This window comes from Poromitra crassiceps (genome assembly GCF_964638095.1).
Source record: "Poromitra crassiceps genome assembly, chromosome: 3".
Taxonomy (NCBI): domain Eukaryota; kingdom Metazoa; phylum Chordata; class Actinopteri; order Beryciformes; family Melamphaidae; genus Poromitra; species Poromitra crassiceps.
In genome coordinates, this window is record NC_139625.1 from 75,171,921 (window position 1) to 75,193,473 (window position 21,553).

Below are 21,553 nucleotides of genomic sequence, written 5' to 3' on the forward strand. Positions count from 1 at the left end.
ATTGATCGTTAATTCTCACCGATTATCGATTTTGGAAAATTTTCAAAATGAACATCCCTAGTCTGGACTGAGTCTATGTCCTGGTCTGGACTGACTCTATGTCCTGGTCTGGACTGAGTCTATGTCCTGGTCTGGACTGACTCTATGTCCTAGTCTGGACTGACTCTATGTCCTGGTCTGGACTGAGTCTATGTCCTGGTCTGGACTGAGTCTATGTCCTGGTCTGGACTGACTCTATGTTCTGGTCTGGACTGACTATGTCCTGGTCTGGACTGACTCTATGTCCTGGTCTGGTGAAGCTACCAACTTTTCAGTCACATCATGTATTTTTCACAGCTTAGCTATTGCTTGAAATAACATGACATCATTTTGATGAGTTAACAAAGCATATGCAGCCTGAACTGAAAATAATCCGGCCAATATTTCTCAGGCCAGAAGCTGGTTGTCTGTCCACACATCAGCTGTGTGTCCCCGCTCACTCAGCTATAGGAAATGAATGGACTTCCGCTGGCTTCTTGACTGTGTCCGCTCACAGTGTGGCACACAGCACAGCAACCGACCCCCTCCCAGCCCACTGATTCAAGCCAGCAGTCCCTACACTCCAAGCCCAGTTCTCTAAACCCAGAGGTTCTCAAAGTGGCTCCTTGAGGGGGTCCCAAGGAGTCCCCAACAAAAAGGGTAATCATTTATTTGTGTGTGCATTAAGTGTGCAGAGTGTAGAGTTTGCATGCAGTAACTGTCTCTAAGCCTGAAGTGAACAGAGTGAAACCTGTGATCAGAAAAGTCTTTATTATATGATGTTCTTATTCCAGTAAGTTCCAGTTGCAGTGAACATCAGGTTTTTGGGAACGTCCCTCAGAAGCTCTCAACGACCTCTGGGGTGACTCAGTATGGGTCACGGAAGCAGTGGCCATATTCTGTTATTCTGGCACATAGCAGACAGAGGGCTATGCTGCTCTCCAGCCACGCATGTGTTTTCTTCCTAGCTTAGGGCTGAACTCACTTTTTGTCCACTGGCTTTTACAAGTCTATTAACCCATTGATACCTGATGCAGCATTTGTGTGTGTATCCCTTTAAGACCGCGTGACGCGGTTCGCGGTCTTAAAGGGATACACACACAAATGAGGGATATACACGCAAATGCTGCATCAGGTATCAATTGGTTAACTCCCAAAATCCACCAGCAAAACTATTTGAACAGTTACACATTTGTAGCCGCTAGTATAAGTCACTGACAGTCATTCAGTAGGGTTGGTGGAGTCGGTAAAAAAAGCATCTCCAATGCAGAAGCACGGCGTTTCATTTCGGCGTCCTTGTTAACAGTTTAGACCGATCACACCGGCCATCTCACGTTTCCTCATCGGGTCTATTTTTGAAGGTCACTCACTGTTCTCTAGGACTGTGAATCTTCACTGGCCTCACGATTCGATTACGATTCATCTGTCAACGATTCGATTCGATATCACGATGCATCTCAATACAGCTCAAAGTATTGCAGCTCCATGTATCAAATCCTCAATTTTCTGTATTATTACTGCACATGGCTACTTTTTCATCAATTAATACAAGCAGTCAGATAAATATCAAGTCCCTTTTTTATTTAGAAAGTGCTTTAAAATCTGAATGTCAACAGAAATTTTAACAGAAACGATTCAACGATTCATCTGTCAACGATTCGATTCGATTCACATGTCCGCATCGCGATGCATCGATTATACGATTCATTTTGACACCCCTATGTTCTACGGCCCTACAGCACCAAGTGACCTAAAGTGGCTGCTTCAGGCATTTCATCTCTTTGGGCTCAATATGTGTTTCTGAAGCCAAACCATGACCATAACTCTGACCGATGCTCAAGAACAGGCTTCAATAACACAATCCATCCTAGTGACAGCAACATAATCTAGACAAGTACAGGCTGACTTTAGGCTACCAACAGTCACAGTGAAGTAGCCTGCACCAAGCTGCTGCTCTCTGCTCTTACTTTCCTTATCATCTGGATTGTGTGACACTGACAGCCCACTGAGGCCCCAGTGCTGCCAGCCTAACACTGTATCATTTGTTTTTCTCCATTTGTTAATCCCTCTGCTTAAGTCTAGACGGCAGATCTTCTCAGCATATGTTGCCCCACAAGGCCCCACAACACCCCATATACCCCTACTGCCCCCTCCCTCGCCCTCACTGCCCAGGCCAGCTTGACCCCCAGTGGGCAGCACTCCAGCACCTTCTAATCAAATCTAAAGACATGGAGCCCCAGCTTTTCAATGACAGCTCTGCCGCTGCCAACAGCTCAATGCAATTTGGACAAAGCAGATAGTGTGTGTGTGTGTGTGTGTGTGTGTGTGTGTGTGTGTGTGTGTGTGTGTGTGTGTGTGTGTGTGTGTGTGCACGCATGCGTGGTGTTGTGTGCTTCCGATAGCCGGCCCAGCTTGCTAGTCAGCAAAAAGAAAATGCTAACAGTGGGGTATGATGGGTCACAAACAGTGGTCGGGGTTGACAGACGATGTGTCAAGTATCAAGTCAAGTCATTCTTACTTTACACAGCGAGTAGTTTTGGCAATCTGATTGGTTCCCACCAGGCTGATGATTCTCCGAACATGGCTAGAAACACCCATAAAGCTCATAAAAATGCTTGTGAAATTAAAAACGAGGTGGCAAAAAGCGCTCTAATAATGTCACCTTCCTGATATTTTTTCACTGAGCTGTCAGATGTATTCATGTGTGAATCCATCTACTGTCCCACATAGGCCATTTGTGGGAACCTCAGGGGGGATCAAGGTGGGATCAATAAATCATTTTCTTGTTGCATAAAACTGTTGCATAAAACCCTAGAGATGTTCTTTACTGTGATTATGGAAACTATTGAACCACCATCTTACTCAGATTTGAGACAAATAATGTTAATGTGGGCACTATTTCTACGATAAAAAACAGCACCTGTATCTCAAAGTCAAGGCAAAGTGTTTTAACAGTGTAATGAAGGTCTGAAATACAGATAAAAATGGGAAAGAACAAACGCGACTAATGCAAACTGCATGTGCAATTGAGTGCAGTCATGTGTTGGTTGCACACAAACACCTACACACACACACACAAACACACACACACACACACACACACACACACACGCGGATGGCTGATAACTACATTCCCCTAATGGGACCCTGGGGGCAGGCAAGTGGGAGGGGCTGAGTGATGGTTTTTACCCAGAGACTCACTGCAGCATCATCTGTGCACGGGGCCGTTGGCGTAGGACGGACTCACCGTGTCGGCCGGGATATATTTAGTGCCATCGCTTGTAGGTGACCCTCACTGAGCTGAGTGCAGCTGAGGAGAGGGTAGATGATGCTAGCTTGTAGGTGAACCTCACTGAGCTGAGTGCAGCTGAGGAGAGGGTAGATGATGCTAGCTTGTAGGTGAACCTCACTGAGCTGAGTGCAGCTGAGGAGAGGGTAGATGATGCTAGCTTGTAGGTGAGCCTTACTGAGCTGAGTGTAGCTGAGGAGGAGCTAGATGATGCTAGCTTGTAGGTGAACCTCACTGAGCTGAGTGCAGCTGAGGAGAGGGTAGATGATGCTAGCTTGTAGGTGAGCCTTACTGAGCTGAGTGTAGCTGAGGAGGAGCTAGATGATGCTAGCTTGTAGGTGAACCTCACTGAGCTGAGTGCAGCTGAGGAGGGTAGATGATGCTAGCTTGTAGGTGAGCCTCACTGAGCTGAGTGCAGCTGAGGAGAGGATAGATGATGCTAGCTTGTAGGTGAGCCTTACTGAGCTGAGTGCAGCTGAGGAGGGTAGATGATGCTAGCTTGTAGGTGAGCCTTACTGAGCTGAGTGTAGCTGAGGAGGAGCTAGATGATGCTAGCTTGTAGGTGAGCCTTACTGAGCTGAGTGCAGCTGAGGAGGGTAGATGATGCTAGCTTGTAGGTGACCCTCACTGAGCTGAGTGCAGCTGAGGAGGAGCTAGATGATGCTAGCTTGTAGGTGACCCTCACTGAGCTGAGTGCAGCTGAGGAGGGTAGATGATGCTAGCTTGTAGGTGACCCTCACTGAGCTGAGTGCAGCTGAGGAGGGTAGATGATGCTAGCTTGTAGGTGAACCTCACTGAGCTGAGTGCAGCTGAGGAGGGGGTAGATGATGCTAGCTTGTAGGTGAACCTCACTGAGCTGAGTGCAGCTGAGGAGAGGGTAGATGATGCTAGCTTGTAGGTGAACCTTACTGAGCTGAGTGCAGCTGAGGAGGGGGTAGATGATGCTAGCTTGTAGGTGAACCTTACTGAGCTGAGTGCAGCTGAGGAGAGGGTAGATGATGCTAGCTTGTAGGTGAACCTTACTGAGCTGAGTGCAGCTGAGGAGGGGGTAGATGATGCTAGCTTGTAGGTGAACCTTACTGAGCTGAGTGCAGCTGAGGAGAGGGTAGATGATGCTAGCTTGTAGGTGAACCTCACTGAGCTGAGTGCAGCTGAGGAGGGGGTAGATGATGCTAGCTTGTAGGTGAACCTCACTGAGCTGAGTGCAGCTGAGGAGGGGGTAGATGATGCTAGCTTGTAGGTGAGCCTTACTGAGCTGAGTGCAGCTGAGGAGAGGGTAGATGATGCTAGCTTGTAGGTGAACCTCACTGAGCTGAGTGCAGCTGAGGAGAGGGTAGATGATGCTAGCTTGTAGGTGAACCTTACTGAGCTGAGTGCAGCTGAGGAGAGGGTAGATGATGCTAGCTTGTAGGTGAACCTCACTGAGCTGAGTGCAGCTGAGGAGGGTAGATGATGCTAGCTTGTAGGTGAACCTTACTGAGCTGAGTGCAGCTGAGGAGGGGGTAGAGAGGGTAGATGATGCTAGCTTGCTGTGAGGTGGGAATTTATTTGGAAGACACTTAGCATTTGGCAACATGGATGTCTGAAGGAAGGATGATATGGTGGTCCCACTGCTCCAAAACTGATTATGAAGGCTAAACGTTAACTAGCAACAATTTGATGCATTTCTCCATGGGAGAAAACTAATTGAGATAGCAAATAATAATAATAATAATTTTATTATAGAGTTTCTGAGATATTTGTTTCCTCACGTTTGATTTTCATGTGTCTTTTTTCTTTCCTTTTTAATAGATTATTAGATTATTTGGGGGTATTTTTTTTGCTTTGTTAGACAGTTCAAAGTAGGGATGTTCATCAATAATCAAAAATCAATAATTGATCGATAAGGAATCAATTCGATCATGTGGAATTATGATCGATTATTGTTTGTTTTGTTTTTGTTTTTTTGCGGACTAGGTTTGGGTGGAATTCTGCAGACCTCATTGAGGCCGTTATAAACATGAAACTTCGTACACTTCTCTCCTCATTTTCAACCAAGTGTAAGTAACGGTACACGTGTTTAAGTGAATTCAAGTAATTTTATTTGTTTATAACGTTATGAACTATGAAGTAGCAGCAGTCAGCATGGGTGGGCATGGACTCAGCAAGCCTTTAGCTGCTAAGCGTCCTGCTAAGGCTTAGCAGGACGCTAACGCCCACCTGAATCAATTCACACACATATCGTGGCAAATAATAATATCCACGCGTCGGACTGAGAGCAGCTGGATGGAACTCGACCATCAGGACAGATGAGGTTTTTGTCATGAGTTTATAAGCCTGGCCGCAGCTGAGTCCTACTTTCAAAATGTGAGTACAGTAGCCTAGCTAGCTAGCTAGGTTACATGTTTGTTTAACTGTTAGTCACAGGCCACAGTGCTAGTGTCTGATATTCTTACTACACAGCGGCATCGCCATTATAACCGGCCGAGAACACGTGACGTTATTACCAGTTTTATATATATATATATATATATATATATATATATATATATATATATATTTATATATATATATTATTATATTATTATATATATTATTGTGCTATCGATAATCGATAATTGATCGTTAATTTTCCCGAATTTCGATTATGGAAATTTATTCAAAATGCCCATCCCTAGTTCAAAGTATAGAGAGACAGGGAAAACTGGGAGAGAGAGGGATGATATGTGATAAAGGTCCCAGGCCAGATTCAAACACAGGACATCTAATCTGTTTTGATATGATCCGGTGAGATTCAACTGGTTGATGGCCCAATTTCTGAGCTGCCAATACGTCTACAACAAAAATGACATTCTTGTACAGTATGCATCAGTATACTACTACCCCAGTTCCTTTGTTACTATTTCAGGATACAACCAGTCCAGCATCAAATTCACCCTCAGCGTCAGCAGAATGATAATGCTGTATCTTTAAATGAAAGAAGAGCGTGTGGCTCTCACTGTAACCTCCATCAAGCCCTCTGCATCAATATCCCCCTGGTCCCTTCCTCCTTCCGCAGACAGATCGATTGGTTGCCGAGCCGACCGCATCGTCTGGGCTTAATGACTATCAGGCCCCGCTCAGGGACACTCTTATCGCTTCAGTCGCTTTTATTATTATTAAATACGAAGATAATGCGTGTTTATTATTGGCCAAATACAACGATGATGCGTGTTTTCTATTGGCCAAATACAATGACGATGTTTATTATTGGCCAAATACAACGATGATGTGTGCACGGGGGATTTGATTTGGTGCCGACACATTCAAGACGGCTGCATGACACAGGATGGTGTGGGATAGAATGCAAAGGTCCGGGACACAGGATGGTGTGGGACAGAATGTAAAGGCCCGGGACACAGGATGGTGTGGGATAGAATGCAAAGGCCTGGGACACAGGATGGTGTGGGACAGAATGTAAAGGCCTGGGACACAGGATGGTGTGGGACAGAATGTAAAGGCCTGGGACACAGGATGATGTGGGACAGAATGTAAAGGCCTGGGACACAGGATGGTGTGGGACAGAATGTAAAGGCCTGGGACACAGGATGATGTGGGACAGAATGCAAAGGCCCGGGACACAGGATGGTGTGGGACAGAATGCAAAGGCCCGGGACACAGGATGGTGTGGGACAGAATGCAAAGGCCTGTGACACAGGATGGTGTGGGACAGAATGCAAATGCCTGGGACACAGGATGGTGTGGGACAGAATGCAAAGGCCCGGGACACAGGATGGTGTGGGACAGAATGCAAAGGCCTGGGACACAGGATGATGTGGGACAGAATGCAAAGGCCTGGGACACAGGATGGTGTGGGACAGAATGCAAAGGCCTGGGACACAGGATGGTGTGGGACAGAATGCAAAGGCCTGTGACACAGGATGGTGTGGGACAGAATGCAAATGCCTGGGACACAGGATGGTGTGGGACAGAATGCAAAGGCCTGGGTCTGGGACACAGGATGGTGTGGGACAGAATGCAAAGGCCTGGGACACAGGATGGTGTGGGACAGAATGTAAAGGCCTGGGTCTGGGACACAGGATGGTGTGGGACAGAATGCAAAGGCCTGGGACACAGGATGGTGTGGGACAGAATGTAAAGGCCTGGGACACAGGATGGTGTGGGACAGAATGCAAAGGCCTGGGACACAGGATGGCGTGGGACAGAATGCAAAGGCCCGGGACACAGGATGGTGTGGGACAGAATGCAAAGGCCCGGGACACAGGATGGTGTGGGACAGAATGTAAAGGCCTGGGACACAGGATGGTGTGGGACAGAATGCAAAGGCCCAGGACACAGGATGGTGTGGGACAGAATGCAAAGGCCCAGGACACAGGATGGTGTGGGACAGAATGCAAAGGCCCGGGACACAGGATGGTGTGGGACAGAATGCAAAGGCCTGGGGGGAAAAGTCCCACCCCAGCATGTCTTTGTGTTAGGATTTGCAGAGTCTTATTGTCTTTTATAGCTGCTTCTCTGCTGTATCACTCTCCACCTCCCTCTGCCATCAATCCACCTTTCCTACATGCTTTTGTCCATTTTCAAAAAATTTCCAGACTTCAATTTTTTGACTGGACTTTGGTAGGGGTGTCACGATACACTCAGTTCACGATACGATACGTATCACGATACTGGGTTCACGATAACGATACGATACGATACGATTTTAACAATATTTTTTTAAACTTGAATAATGACAATATATGACTGGAAAAGTAGTATTTTATTTGAAATGCACAAATACAAAACATGCTGTTGTGGGAAATTGTTATTACAATAACAACTAGAAAAAACATGAGATTGGAGATAAGGCTTATCTTGAAATAGAATGAGTTACACCGTCACTTAGATTTACTTTGAACTAAAAGGTTTCTCAGCAGTATAAATTCTCATTATGCATCTTCAGTTTTTCTTCAAACTCAAACAACAAGACTTTTCTTAGTCTATTTTTTATGCATCTTCAGTTTTTCCTGTCAAGTAAACAGTTTTGCCAGAAACTCAATTGAATGGTTTCTCTCCTGTATAACTTATCATGTGTCTCTTCAGAGACTTGTTCAACTGAACTACTTTCCACACATTGAAATTCAACAAACAAAGACGTTTCTTAGTCTATTTAAAAAAAAAAAAAAAAAAAAAAAAAAATTATATATAAAAAAAAAAATTCGCGATATGAGATTTCATCTCAACGATACATATCGTGACGTTTTACTATTGCGAAATTTCGTGGGACGATATATTGTGACACCCCTAGACTTTGGTCATGTTCAGTATGTATGATGTACATTAATATTAGTGACTGGGCAATATGATCACTATATCACTATGTGAGAAAATGACAATGGGATCTATGTGTATACTGGGGTTTAAAAACAATATTTTCCCCATACTTCTCTACACCTTTTTGTCCATTTCTTTGGGTCAGCTAAAGGGCTCAAGTCAGGGCTGCCCCACCAGCAACATCCCCCACCTCGTAAGTATAGATCCATATAACCGACTAGAGTCGGATTAGGGGAAGCAGTAAAAGTTGTGATCTGCAGATAATCCCATGGAGCCTGGTTTACCTCATTTTCCTGGATCTCACAGCCTCCCTGCGGACAGATGGAGAGCGACAGGGAAATGCACTTGGCAGCAAAGCTTTTAAGGGGGCAGCAAGGTGGCATATAGACCAAAAGGGTTCCCAAACCTTTCAGCCCCCTACCCCCAAAATAACGGTGCCAGAGGCTCGCGACCCCCACTTTCCCCCGGAGGTGGTTGAAGTGTGTGCACACATGCACTAAATAGAGTAAACAAAAAAGAATGCTTTAAATTTTCACACTTTCGTATTTTTACCAGACAAAATTATAATTATAATAATATTAATATTATATAATTTAATTATTATATAATAATTAATTATTAATACAGTAATAAAAAATGTCATTAAAAACATTACACCACACGTTATCAATGCTATTTCTTATGTACATGTAGAATCTCAGAATCACAACTCAACACTGAAATATTCAATACCAGGCAGTTAATTATCTCACAATTAAATTACCGGCCAGTGAGTTGAGTGACTTATCTGCATAGCTGTCCCCTTATTATACAGTCTACGCTTAACCTTCAAAAGACACATTTTTAGCAGCATTTCGGTGCTGTCGCCAGCTGTTAATTTCAGACCCTGGTCAGGTCGGTTAACTGCCGAAGTACGTCTCAGCATCTGGCTGGTGGCTGCTGGTGTTTTCACACCCTGGAGGTGTGGTGGAATCATGTGCGCATTCGTTCATCATTTCCATGTAACAGCACAGATGTTAGGCAAGGCAAGGCAACGTTTATTTAGCACATTTAAAACAACCACAGTTGACCAACGTGCTTAACATGTAAGCAAATATGTTACATGGACAGATGTTACATGATACACTGCATTAGTGGGGGAAGGTCAGACACTGAGTGAGGAAGCCTGGCCTAAGCTCTCATCCTCTCATCTCCGTTTTGCCCTTGGTGATGAAGGAGCACGACACCACAGTCGGACATCTAGGCATGTGACAGAAAGCACCTGCAAGCTGGGTGCCAGAAGATGATGAAGAACACACTCACACAAACAGTGCTGTTGTTCACACTACGCTTTAGCAACTTTATGCACTAAATTACTATTTTTAAGTGCCCCCAAAATTGTGTGAATGCCCCCATTTTTTTAGATAAAAGTTGCCCTCAAAATGTATTTTTAATTTCCTACGCCGATGCAGCACGACTATGAAATGATAATACTGATGACTGTACTGTAGATGTTGTGATGGTGACGTTTTAATCACAATGACTAGAGAAACATTGTATCACTGCACGTATGGGATTGTATATACAGTAGCAGTGATTCTAAACACTAGCCGATGGGGAAGATTTGAATCATACACTTCTAGAGACTGTATATGAGTCATATTTCCAAAGACAATGCACATCACATGTCAGGCAGTCTTTCTGAGATTTATTTCAGCAGCATCATTGCTATAGGCTAGCTAATGCACATAAAACTGGTACATAAAATCTTAATGTACAAGGTACACAGTGTGAATTGACCTTGATATGAAGCGTCTGTAGTCCAAAATAATATGTATTTATTTGTTTGTTTTTTATTTATTTTTATTTTATTTTTCAGGAATCAAAAGATTGATTAAAAAGAATCGAGAAATAAAAAGTCTCGATAGTATACCTCCCCCACCCCTATTCTATGATGCAAACAAGCAGAAGTGCAACATATGATCTGATCGTACACAGTTACCGTGCAGCCTGATGCAGAGGTGCATTCTGGGTGTGTGGCCCTGATGCAGAGGTGCATTCTGGGTGTGTGGTGCTGATGCAGAGGTGCATTCTGGGTGTGTGGCCCTGATGCAGAGGTGCATTCTGGGTGTGTGGTGCTGATGCAGAGGTGCATTCTGGGTGTGCAGCCTGATGCATAGGTGCATTCTGGGTGTGTGGCGTTGATGCAGAGATGCATTCTGGGTGTGTGGCGCTGATGCAGAGGTGCATTCTGGGTGTGTGGCCCTGATGCAGAGGTGCATTCTGGGTGTGCAGCCTGATGCAGAGGTGCATTCTGGGTGTGTGGCGCTGATGCAGAGGTGCATTCTGGGTGTGTGGCCCTGATGCAGAGGTGCATTCTGGGTGTGTGGCCCTGATGCAGAGGTGCATTCTGGGTGTGTGGCCCTGATGCAGAGGTGCATTCTGGGTGTGCAGCCTGATGCAGAGGTGCATTCTGGGTGTGTGGTGCTGATGCAGAGATGCATTCTGGGTGTGTGGTGCTGATGCAGAGGTGCATTCTGGGTGTGTGGTGCCGATGCAGAGATGCAGTCTGGGTGTGTGGTGCTGATGCAGAGGTGCATTCTGGGTGTGTGGTGCCGATGCAGAGGTGCATTCTGGGTGTGTGGTGCTGATGCAGAGGTGCATTCTGGGTGTGCAGCCTGATGCAGAGGTGCATTCTGGGTGTGCAGCCTGATGCAGAGGTGCATTCTGGGTGTGTGGCGCTGATGGAGCCGGCTGCACTTCAGACTGATGAGTCATGCGTCACCCAAGTACATTAGCCTTAATGAAGTCCTGCAGTAAAACACCACCGTGCAAAAAAAAACACAAGTACACCACAACCACTTCAAAAAGACAACATGATGTGTGTGGTGTTGGCCCTAATCTGGTGCAGTCAGCATGGGGGGTGGAGGTGGAGGTGGTGGTGGGGGGGAGGTGGTGTTATGGGATGAGTGTTGCAGCGCTGAACAAAAGGTGCAGAGAGCTCTCAGTGCACCCGGAGCGCTCGGCCTGGCCGCGGTTATGTAACGGCTAAAAGTAGCGTTTAAAAGCCTCCGTCACGATTATCATTGTTGGTATTTACTGTTATTATCTACGTCAATCAGCCGCAGCACTGCATCATTCCTCTCTGCCAGAGCGCACTGCCACCACATCAACAAACAAGCTAACAGGTAAACTGACATGATTCTGCTACTGTACTGCAGCAGTTCCCAAGCTAGTAACCCAAACCCAAGCATTTCCTACTCAGGGCCTCACCAGCATCTCAAACATGTTGGCGGCCCACATCTGACCGTAAACAGAATGCAGGCCGATGTGTTCTCAGAGCACTTTTTATTTGAACGATAAAAGGAGCTGTCCATCAGCACCACACAGACATCAGAAACTAAAAGTGAGAGGAGTCTGCAATAGGCTAATTAACAAATAATTGATTACAAATTGAGCATTGAGCAATACTAATTACACTTTTTCACAAAAATCGTAATGTTTTGCAAATGATTTGGCAGGCCACTTGCAATAGTTTTGCGGCCCACAGGTTGGGAATAGCTGCTGTACAAGGTCCATCTGTCTCTCTGCAGCACTCTCTCCCACTCCTTAAATACCAGCCAGCCCATCAGCAGGCACACAGTTGTCCTGGGTTAGAGATCAAGGGGTGAGGCCAGATCACTTTTCACTGGAGATTTACCATCTGTTAACAGCAAGGTTTGGGAGACGTCCTAAGGTGACCGTGGTCTGACAGCAGCCTGAAACCAACCTCATCTGTAATCCACATACAAGCCATGCTGGTGACGAGAAGGTCTGTCATGTGCCAACGTTTGCCCAGGTTTAGACACTACCACTTTGCCAAGAGCAGCAAAACAGGCAGCCAATCAGGAGCCTGTTTGATACAGAGACATTGATTTGATTGGCTTACTGTGTCAGGGATAGTGTACAGTGGCCACATAGACTGTAGAAAGAGATGGACAGAGTGTGACATCACCCAGTGGTTTGTGGACTCTAGTTTGGTGTTTTGGCCGCTGTCATCTTGGTTTTCGTGCAGCTCGTGCGAGACGGGATTTCCCCACAGAGCCGCAGCTCCGCCTATAATTGGTCCGTGATCTGCTGTGCGATCAGTGGACAGGTGACCTGTCAATCACGCCTAAATCATGTCTTTTTTATCGTCTATTTGACTCTAAACACTAAACAGCACAGGTGAGCTATATAAAGATTCACCCCCCGTACAGTTGTCATGAAAGGTGAAATTAGCTATACAGACCAAAACCATTTTTTAACCAGGCTGGAAACATGTTTATTTATGCTGTAAATACGGGCATTTTATGGGGTGAATGAATGGGGATTGACTCGCTCTTGCAGCCAGCCTCAAGTGGCCATTACAGTCTTTGCTCCTCCTGAATGCGGAAGTCGAAAGCTGCCAGCAGGCTGAGCAGGGACAACGTTTGAGAACAGGCAAAGACCAAAGCCTCTATAGAACTGAAGCATTCAAATGTTTATCGTTTCAGAAAGTTACCAGAGGGTGTGGGAGGTGACCCTTATCGATTCATCCACCAAAGACACATTTGACCTGGATTTGGCAGCGAGTGGGTTTTCATTTCAGACCAAGGTACCACAAGTGCAGATATTTTCAACTTCTAGAGCAGGGGTGCCCAAATTCTTTCCCATGAAGGGCCAAAACTCAATCTGGGTGGAGGGCAGAGGGCCAAAAATAAACGTTGTGGAATTACATTAAAATGTATTGTATTTTATAGAAAATTAACATTCTAAATCTAAAATAACATTTCAATATAATAATCTACTTTTTATCTGTTTGAAAAAGCAAGGGCATGTTTCGTTTCGTAGTGGCAACGTATATTGTACTCTTTCAAAACAGCCACTCTCTGTCTGCAAATGAGACAAACCGCTGTTGAATTTACTTCTGTAAAAAAATACTCGTCTTGCCACTCCGTCCTAAACTTTCTTTTGTCATTGTGCCACTGCCGTGATGATGATCTGTCCATCTTGCTGAGGTGGTGTAAAGCCAGTGACTGGGGAGGGATCAAATATCAGAGCTCACCCCCCAACCAGGTGATTCAGCCAACCAATCAGGAGCGATCAATCCTCAGACAGCAATGCCTCACACCCCTGTGATAGAGTCGGGGAGTGAGAATACCAGCTGCACAAAATTAACGTTAATAAAAAAAAAATCATATAGGAACCCCCTTCACCAAAACATGCAATATCCTGGTTGCTAATGTGGTTCCTCCTCTGGTCGTTAAGGGCGCCTGTTCAGAGGGAGGGGAACCGGTTGGAATAGTGTGAACCTCCCACGTGCTATGTCCTACCAGTGAAGCTTCCCCTGTCAGGTGAAAAGAAGCGGCTGGCTAACTGCCCATGTTTCGGAGGAAGCATGGAGCCAGTTTCGGCTCTCCTCAGATCGGCAGAGGGTGGAGTAGCAACCAGGATAAATAAAAGTAAAATGAGCACTAAGGGGGATAAAAATGGGATAAGAAATCTGGGAAAAAATATTTGGAAAAAAAAAAAAAAAAAAAAAAATCCGTGGCGGGCCAAAACAAACAGAGCCGCAGGCCCCAAATTGGTCAGCACTGTTCTAGAGGCTCCAGTGGGAATTGAACCCCTAACCATGGCAGTGGTAGTGCCTTGCTCTACTCAATCACCTGGACAGGCCTCACAGAAGAAGATACAGATTGCAAATCACAGACGGTACAAGCGAGTGAAACATAAGAGCTAGCATAATGCGGGATGGTATAATCATGACAAAAGCAAGAGGATACACATGTCCTTGCAGACGTACACACACACACACACACACACACACACACACACACAGTGCTGAGGCTAACTAGGCCACATGGTGTGTTATTGACAGTGTGCTGGCCATCTGACAGAAGAACACAAAAGCAGCCAGAAACAAAGGGTACAGTGGGAAAGAGACGCTTGGGTCCCTGCAACTCGAGAGCTCAATAGATCCATGAGCACCGACCGTACTGTACTCTTGTCTGCTCTATTCTACTCTACTCATGCTGGATGTACTGTACTCTGGTCTGCTCTATTCTACTCCACTCATGCTGGATGTACTGTACTCTGGTCTGCTCTATTCTACTCCACTCATGCTGGATGTACTGTACTCTGGTCTGCTCTATTCTACTCCACTCATGCTGGATGTACTGTACTCTTGTCTGCTCTATTCTCCTCCACTCATGCTAGATGTACTGTACTCTTGTCTGCTCTATTCTACTCTACTCATGCTGGATGTACTGTACTCTGGTCTGCTCTATTCTCCTCCACTCATGCTGGATGTACTGTACTCTGGTCTGCTCTATTCTCCTCCACTCATGCTGGATGTACTGTACTCTGGTCTGCTCTATTCTACTCCACTCATGCTAGATGTACTGTACTCTGGTCTGCTCTATTCTACTCTACTCATGCTGGATGTACTGTACTCTGGTCTGCTCTATTCTACTCCACTCATGCTGGATGTACTGTACTCTGGTCTGCTCTATTCTACTCCACTCATGCTGGATGTACTGTACTGTACTCTGGTCTGCTCTATTCTACTCTACTCATGCTGGATGTACTGTACTCTGGTCTGCTCTATTCTACTCAACTCATGCTGGATGTACTGTACTGTACTCTGGTCTGCTCTATTCTCCTCCACTCATGCTGGATGTACTGTACTCTGGTCTGATCTATTCTACTCCACTCATGCTGGATGTACTGTACTCTGGTCTGCTCTATTCTACTCTACTCATGCTGGATGTACTGTACTCTGGTCTGCTCTATTCTACTCCACTCATGCTGGATGTACTGTACTCTGGTCTGCTCTATTCTACTCTACTCATGCTGGATGTACTGTACTCTGGTCTGCTCTATTCTACTCTACTCATGCTGGATGTACTGTACTCTGGTCTGCTCTATTCTACTCCACTCATGCTGGATGTACTGTACTCTGGTCTGCTCTATTCTACTCCACTCATGCTGGATGTACTGTACTCTGGTCTGCTCTATTCTACTCCACTCATGCTGGATGTACTGTACTCTGGTCTGCTCTATTCTACTCTACTCATGCTGGATGTACTGTACTCTGGTCTGCTCTATTCTACTCTACTCATGCTGGATGTACTGTACTCTGGTCTGCTCTATTCTACTCCACTCATGCTAGATGTACTGTACTCTGGTCTGCTCTATTCTACTCTACTCATGCTGGATGTACTGTACTCTGGTCTGCTCTATTCTACTCCACTCATGCTGGATGTACTGTACTCTGGTCTGCTCTATTCTACTCCACTCATGCTGGATGTACTGTACTCTGGTCTGCTCTATTCTACTCTACTCATGCTGGATGTACTGTACTCTGGTCTGCTCTATTCTACTCTACTCATGCTGGATGTACTGTACTCTGGTCTGCTCTATTCTACTCCACTCATGCTGGATGTACTGTACTCTGGTCTGCTCTATTCTACTCCACTCATGCTGGATGTACTGTACTCTGGTCTGCTCTATTCTACTCTACTCATGCTGGATGTACTGTACTCTGGTCTGCTCTATTCTACTCTACTCATGCTGGATGTACTGTACTCTGGTCTGCTCTATTCTACTCCACTCATGCTGGATGTACTGTACTCTGGTCTGCTCTATTCTACTCCACTCATGCTAGATGTACTGTACTCTGGTCTGCTCTATTCTACTCTACTCATGCTGGATGTACTGTACTCTGGTCTGCTCTATTCTACTCCACTGATGCTGGATGTACTGTACTCTGGTCTGCTCTATTCTACTCCACTCATGCTGGATGTACTGTACTGTACTCTGGTCTGCTCTATTCTACTCCACTCATGCTAGAAAGCCTTTTCCACCAGCATGCCACAGCAGATAAGCAGATTCCAAAATGTACTGCTTACTCTCTCACACACACAAATAAATAAAATTACTTTTGATTTTGACTGTACTTATTTTTGTTGTGATTTCGATTTAAACTGTAAAGAGCTTTGCCAAAGCCTTCACATACTCTATAAATCTAATTTGTAAGCAATATGTTTTGCTATTTAGTTGAAATGGATCAACTGTTTTAAGTTCCTGATAGCACCTGTTAGCAATAAGCTGTCATTTTGCTTTGAGAAGTGCTGTAAAAAAACAATATTATTAGCAGTAGCAGCAGTAGTATTATGCCAGCCTATGCCAGAATAGAATAGAATAGAATAGAAGGTGGTGTTTCAGTCCAGTCAAGCCCAGTCCAGTCCAGTCCAGTGCAGTCTACTCCATGTTTTGTGTCAGTCTGGTAGTAAATGTCCAGGTGCAAGTCCCAGCTAGTTCAGCCCACTGTTGGTGGCCTGGGTGGGCGGTGGTAGAGATGGGTGGGAGCACTCTGCTATGCTATGCTGGTGGTAAACAGACCTGGGACTGACTGGTTGACATACACACAAGCTGATCAATCAATCACAGAGACAGTCAGTGATCACTGAGTCATGGAGCTTTTCCTTTGATCAGTGGAGACTATGGGATACATCACCACCTGACAACACAAACTGTAGCTGTGGTCAGGAAAGGAGGAACCACCATCATATCAATGACACTGACTCATATTTCTATGCATTTTAAATAGACATTTTTGGGGCACTTTTTGCCTGTATTAGATAGTAGAAAGAAAGTAGAGACAGGTACTATGGAGGCTCTGAATCCAGAAGGTCCGTTACACATGACACCTAACCAGCTGAGTCACCAAGACGCCCCTGATATCTGATACGCAGCCTAATCAAAGACAAATATTGGCCCGAGATATCAATCTAAGCCTAAATATCCACACACATACTTCCCTGTTGATGCACACAAACACAACCTGCAACCCGCGACACGTTTGTTTTAGCTCTTGTGGTAATTATCCCTGTTTTATCAGGATTTGTGACGAACCTGTTTGACAGATAAAGTGGACTGCCTGTATTGTGGTGGGAAAATAAAGAGAGTGATCTTCACATCACACAGAGGAAGCACTGTTGTCGAGTAAAGCTAGCGTAAAGCTAGCGTAAAGCTAGGCCGCTTCCATTTACTACTGCTACCGCTCCAAGGCCATGCAGGGAAAGTGGGTCAGTGTCACCTGGCTGGCAAGCCATCCATCCACACACACACTCACACAACAGAGACACACACACACACACACACACTTGCACAACAGAGACACACACACACACACACACACACACACACACACACACACACAACAGAGACACACACACACTCGCACAACAGAGACACACACACTCGCACAACAGAGACACACACACTCACACAACAGAGACACACACAGTCACACAACAGAGACACACACACACAACAGAGACACACACACACACACTCACACACACCTTAAATGCAAATGAACCCCCTTTCTGCCAGTGAATATGTGGCACGTAGTGATTCACGGTGTGGTTGGTAACTAGGCTGAGTGTTGCCATAAGCTGCATAATATCAATCAGGATCACTTTAGATGCAGGTAACTGAACAGGCGTTTGTCTGGGAGGCATCATCAGCTCAGGCGCGTCTTCACCAACTGACAAGAAACACACACTGTCCCGCACACTGACGGGTTCCCCACGCTCAGCACAGAGAAACGACTAATTCAAGGATTTTGCAAGGACTTTCCAGGGCCAGTTCCCTCACAAAGGCCCCAACAACACAGCCTAGATTAAGACACGGATCAACAACACAGCCTAGATTAAGACAAGGATCAAGGTTCATTACCATTAGAACACTGAGAATGTTGTTAATGAGAACTAGCAGCTTTACAGAAGCTCACAGACGACAATGAAAGAGTTTGAAGCCGCGCGGGAGACACACATGCAGACAGCGGAACGTAGCCTGTTTACCGTTAAGTTCAAAAGAATATCAAAAGAACTTCAATTTCTATAAGAGTTGGTTCTATTCTTGCACAAAATAAATCCAAGCACTTTCAACGACCCGTGTCTATTTATGCCAATTTTCAAAAACTTTCAAGGCCTTGATTTCTCTCTCTCAAACTTTCGAGGATTTCAAGGACCCGTGGGAACCCCTTGCATAACACAAGTGGATTTTAGTGACAGATTGTGACGACAGCATGCCACCGCTGCTGCTGCTGTTTTGGGTTGTTTCCAGCAGTAAAGTAGGCTGAGTGAGTCACCACCGTATGCCACTCAACTCAGGGAGGGTGTGGGTGGGTGCTGAGCGGGTGGGTGGGTGTGGGTGCTGAGCGGGTGGGTGTGGGTGGGTGCTGAGTGGGTGGGTGTGGGTGGGTGGGTGGGTGCTGTGTGGGTGGGTGGGTGTGGGTGGGTGGGTGCTGTGAGGGTGGGTGCTGCTGAGCGGGTGGGTGGGTGTGGGTGGGTGCTGAGCGGGTGGGTGCTGAGCGGGTGGGTGGGTGTGGGTGCTGAGCGGGTGGGTGGGTGTGGGTGCTTAGCGGGTGGGTGTGGGTGGAACAGAGGAACAGCATGTCGCTGCAATGACTATGACGTAGCTCAGACATCTGTGTGCAGCTGTGTGATGGAGGCATTATAAGCTCATTGAAGTGCTTCTGTTTCTAAATGCAGCCTAAGCTGTTCTCCAAGGTTTCTTTTCATTTGATTTGATTTGACTGCCAAGTCACGCTCTCACTGACCTTTTCCTGTGTCCAAAAATATCAATATCAATTGACACATGTAATACATTGAATTATTCTACCAAACTATGCTGCATTGACAACCTTGTAAAGCAATTCATTTCCACAGTCAGGTTTTGCAACTTTAAAAATAAGAGCAAAACTGCATTGAAAAGATTCATTTTCTCAATAAAATTCTTATTCAAATAGTCATACAGTACATGTTATATATACACATTATTACAATACACACACACACACACACAGCTGCACAACTTGACATGTTGTGGGTGGCAAGATCAAAAATCTTATTAAAAATGTATCAGTGTTGTTCTTAAGCTCTAAAACAAATGTGTGTGTACTGTACAAATCCATTTTGAGATTATTTTTCCTCTCTCTCTCTCTCTCTCTCTCTCTCTCTCTCTCTCTCTCTCTCTCTCTCTCTCTCTCTCTCTCTCTCTCTCTCTCTCTCTCTCTCTCTCTCTCTCTCTAAAAGACCTTTTTTTTCATGACCCAAGCGCCCAGATCACAAGACTCAGGCTGACCACCAACATCCATCCATCACAGTACAGTTTGTGTAGGACACACACATTCCTAAACAAAGTCCAGCTCTCCTCCAAACACCACAGCCTCTGCAGTGTGGGGACAACAAACAGAGTCAGGTATCACAAAACCTAAGTACCATGCTGTGGTCCTCAAACAGAGTCAGGTATCACAAAACCAAAGCACCATGCTTTGCTGTGGTCCTCCAAACTTCACAGAGAAAAGCCACCATTTCTGTGGCAGATCTCAAGTCTCTCATCATCTGATCTGACCCAAAGACACGAGCAGAAATAGAAGTCATTTGGCTATAAAAGCCCACTCACTTCTCAGCTAATCAAATTAAATGAATTCCATTTTCAATCTGTCCCAGACGACACAGCAGGCAGACCTCTGGTGTGCCGCCGCTGAAGCCTCCCGTTTCTGGAGCTAATGGCAACCGTGTGACATTTTCTACACATTCTCAATAGAAATCAGGCTAGGCTAGTAGGCTACTTCCTTTTTCTCTATTTATCTGATACAGCAACAGACAGGCTGTGTGGAACGCTCGATTAATCAGGTCTGGAGGCTTGGGACACGACCACAGGTGATCAGATCCTGCACCATGTGACAAGTTATACATCCTCATATAAAAGACAGGATTTCTCACCTCTGCTGCACAGTTATAAAAAGACTATAAACAAGAGATCTGTCATTTGGTGGATGCTTTTATCCAAAGCACCTTACAAAACCATGGGTGCACTTCACACATCTGTAGCATGAGGAGGCACTTCACACATCTGTAGCACGGATGAATAAAATTAATATCTGATCAAGTTATTTTGATATCACTGTTAAAGATATATGCCAATGTATGCTCATGTTAAAACAATCAAATTGATTTTCATGGCATTGAACAGCATGGTAATATGCAGTATGATTTTAATTAGTTATTAGTGCTTTTAAACACTTCTTTAGACAACATCATCATTATTTCACCACTATGATTGTATTGAAGGACAGTAAAATACGGACTTACAGTTATTGCAGTGCTGGTGCCTTGCTCAAATACACGGGAATTGAACCCACAATGACAGTAAACCATTGTGGGATTATTACAGTGTTGGTGCCTTGCCTACACAGGGATTTGAACCCGCAAACTCTGACAGTGTTAGCAGCTTGCTCCATTCACTGAGCTGCTACAGCCCAGCTGGATACAGGACCAGCTCCCGGCATTTGTCAGCATTTTGGGATGGAAAAAGGTGACACACACACAGTGTCACCTCAAGGTTAATTTGCATCATGGATGCCACCGTCCTACCTTCAATAGCGATGACATGCTCCCGGATCTGGTTCTGCAGCACCGGCTCCTCGACCCGCTCCAGCAGCTCGTAGATGGAGTAGATGTTGGGGTGGACGGACTCAAACCTCTGGATCTCGGACCGGATTGCGGCCGAATTGGCAAGGTGCTGCTGGTAGTTCATATTGCAATGCCTGCTGAGTCCCAATCACAGCCTATGTGTAGTTGTAAATAAACAGGAGGGTGAACTATGACCTCCACTATGACCTCGGCATGAGGGAAACCACCATCGGTGTGAGCTAGAACAATCTCAAAGCATCAATTCATGCTTGTCTGCCATTAATAGACCCAATCCTTGTGAACTTGAACCAGTTTGAGGCCACTTACTATCATGTATACATTGGGTCTAGATCACAAAGACTTATATCAGCCCTATAAGGTGTCTATATTGTAGTTTGCCCTCCAATACATCTCTCAGTATGGTGAGATATGTAAGGACCAGCGTTGGTTTCCACGCTGCTGATCTCTCAGTATGGTGAGATAT

General features: G+C 45.4%; 1 protein-coding gene across 2 annotated transcripts in view; it reads right to left on the bottom strand.

Moving 5' to 3' along the window:
* The window catches only part of agap1 (ArfGAP with GTPase domain, ankyrin repeat and PH domain 1), a gene marked incomplete at its 5' end in the record, with an annotated part of 348,600 nt that extends 327,407 nt beyond the window's left edge, over positions 1 to 21,193 (bottom strand). For both annotated transcript variants that reach the window (XM_083634203.1, XM_083634202.1), the window contains one exon: positions 21,031 to 21,193. In XM_083634203.1, the coding sequence (XP_083490329.1) occupies positions 21,031 to 21,193 (163 nt within the window). The remainder of the gene's footprint in view (positions 1 to 21,030) is intronic.
* Positions 21,194 to 21,553: the final 360 nt, after the last annotated feature.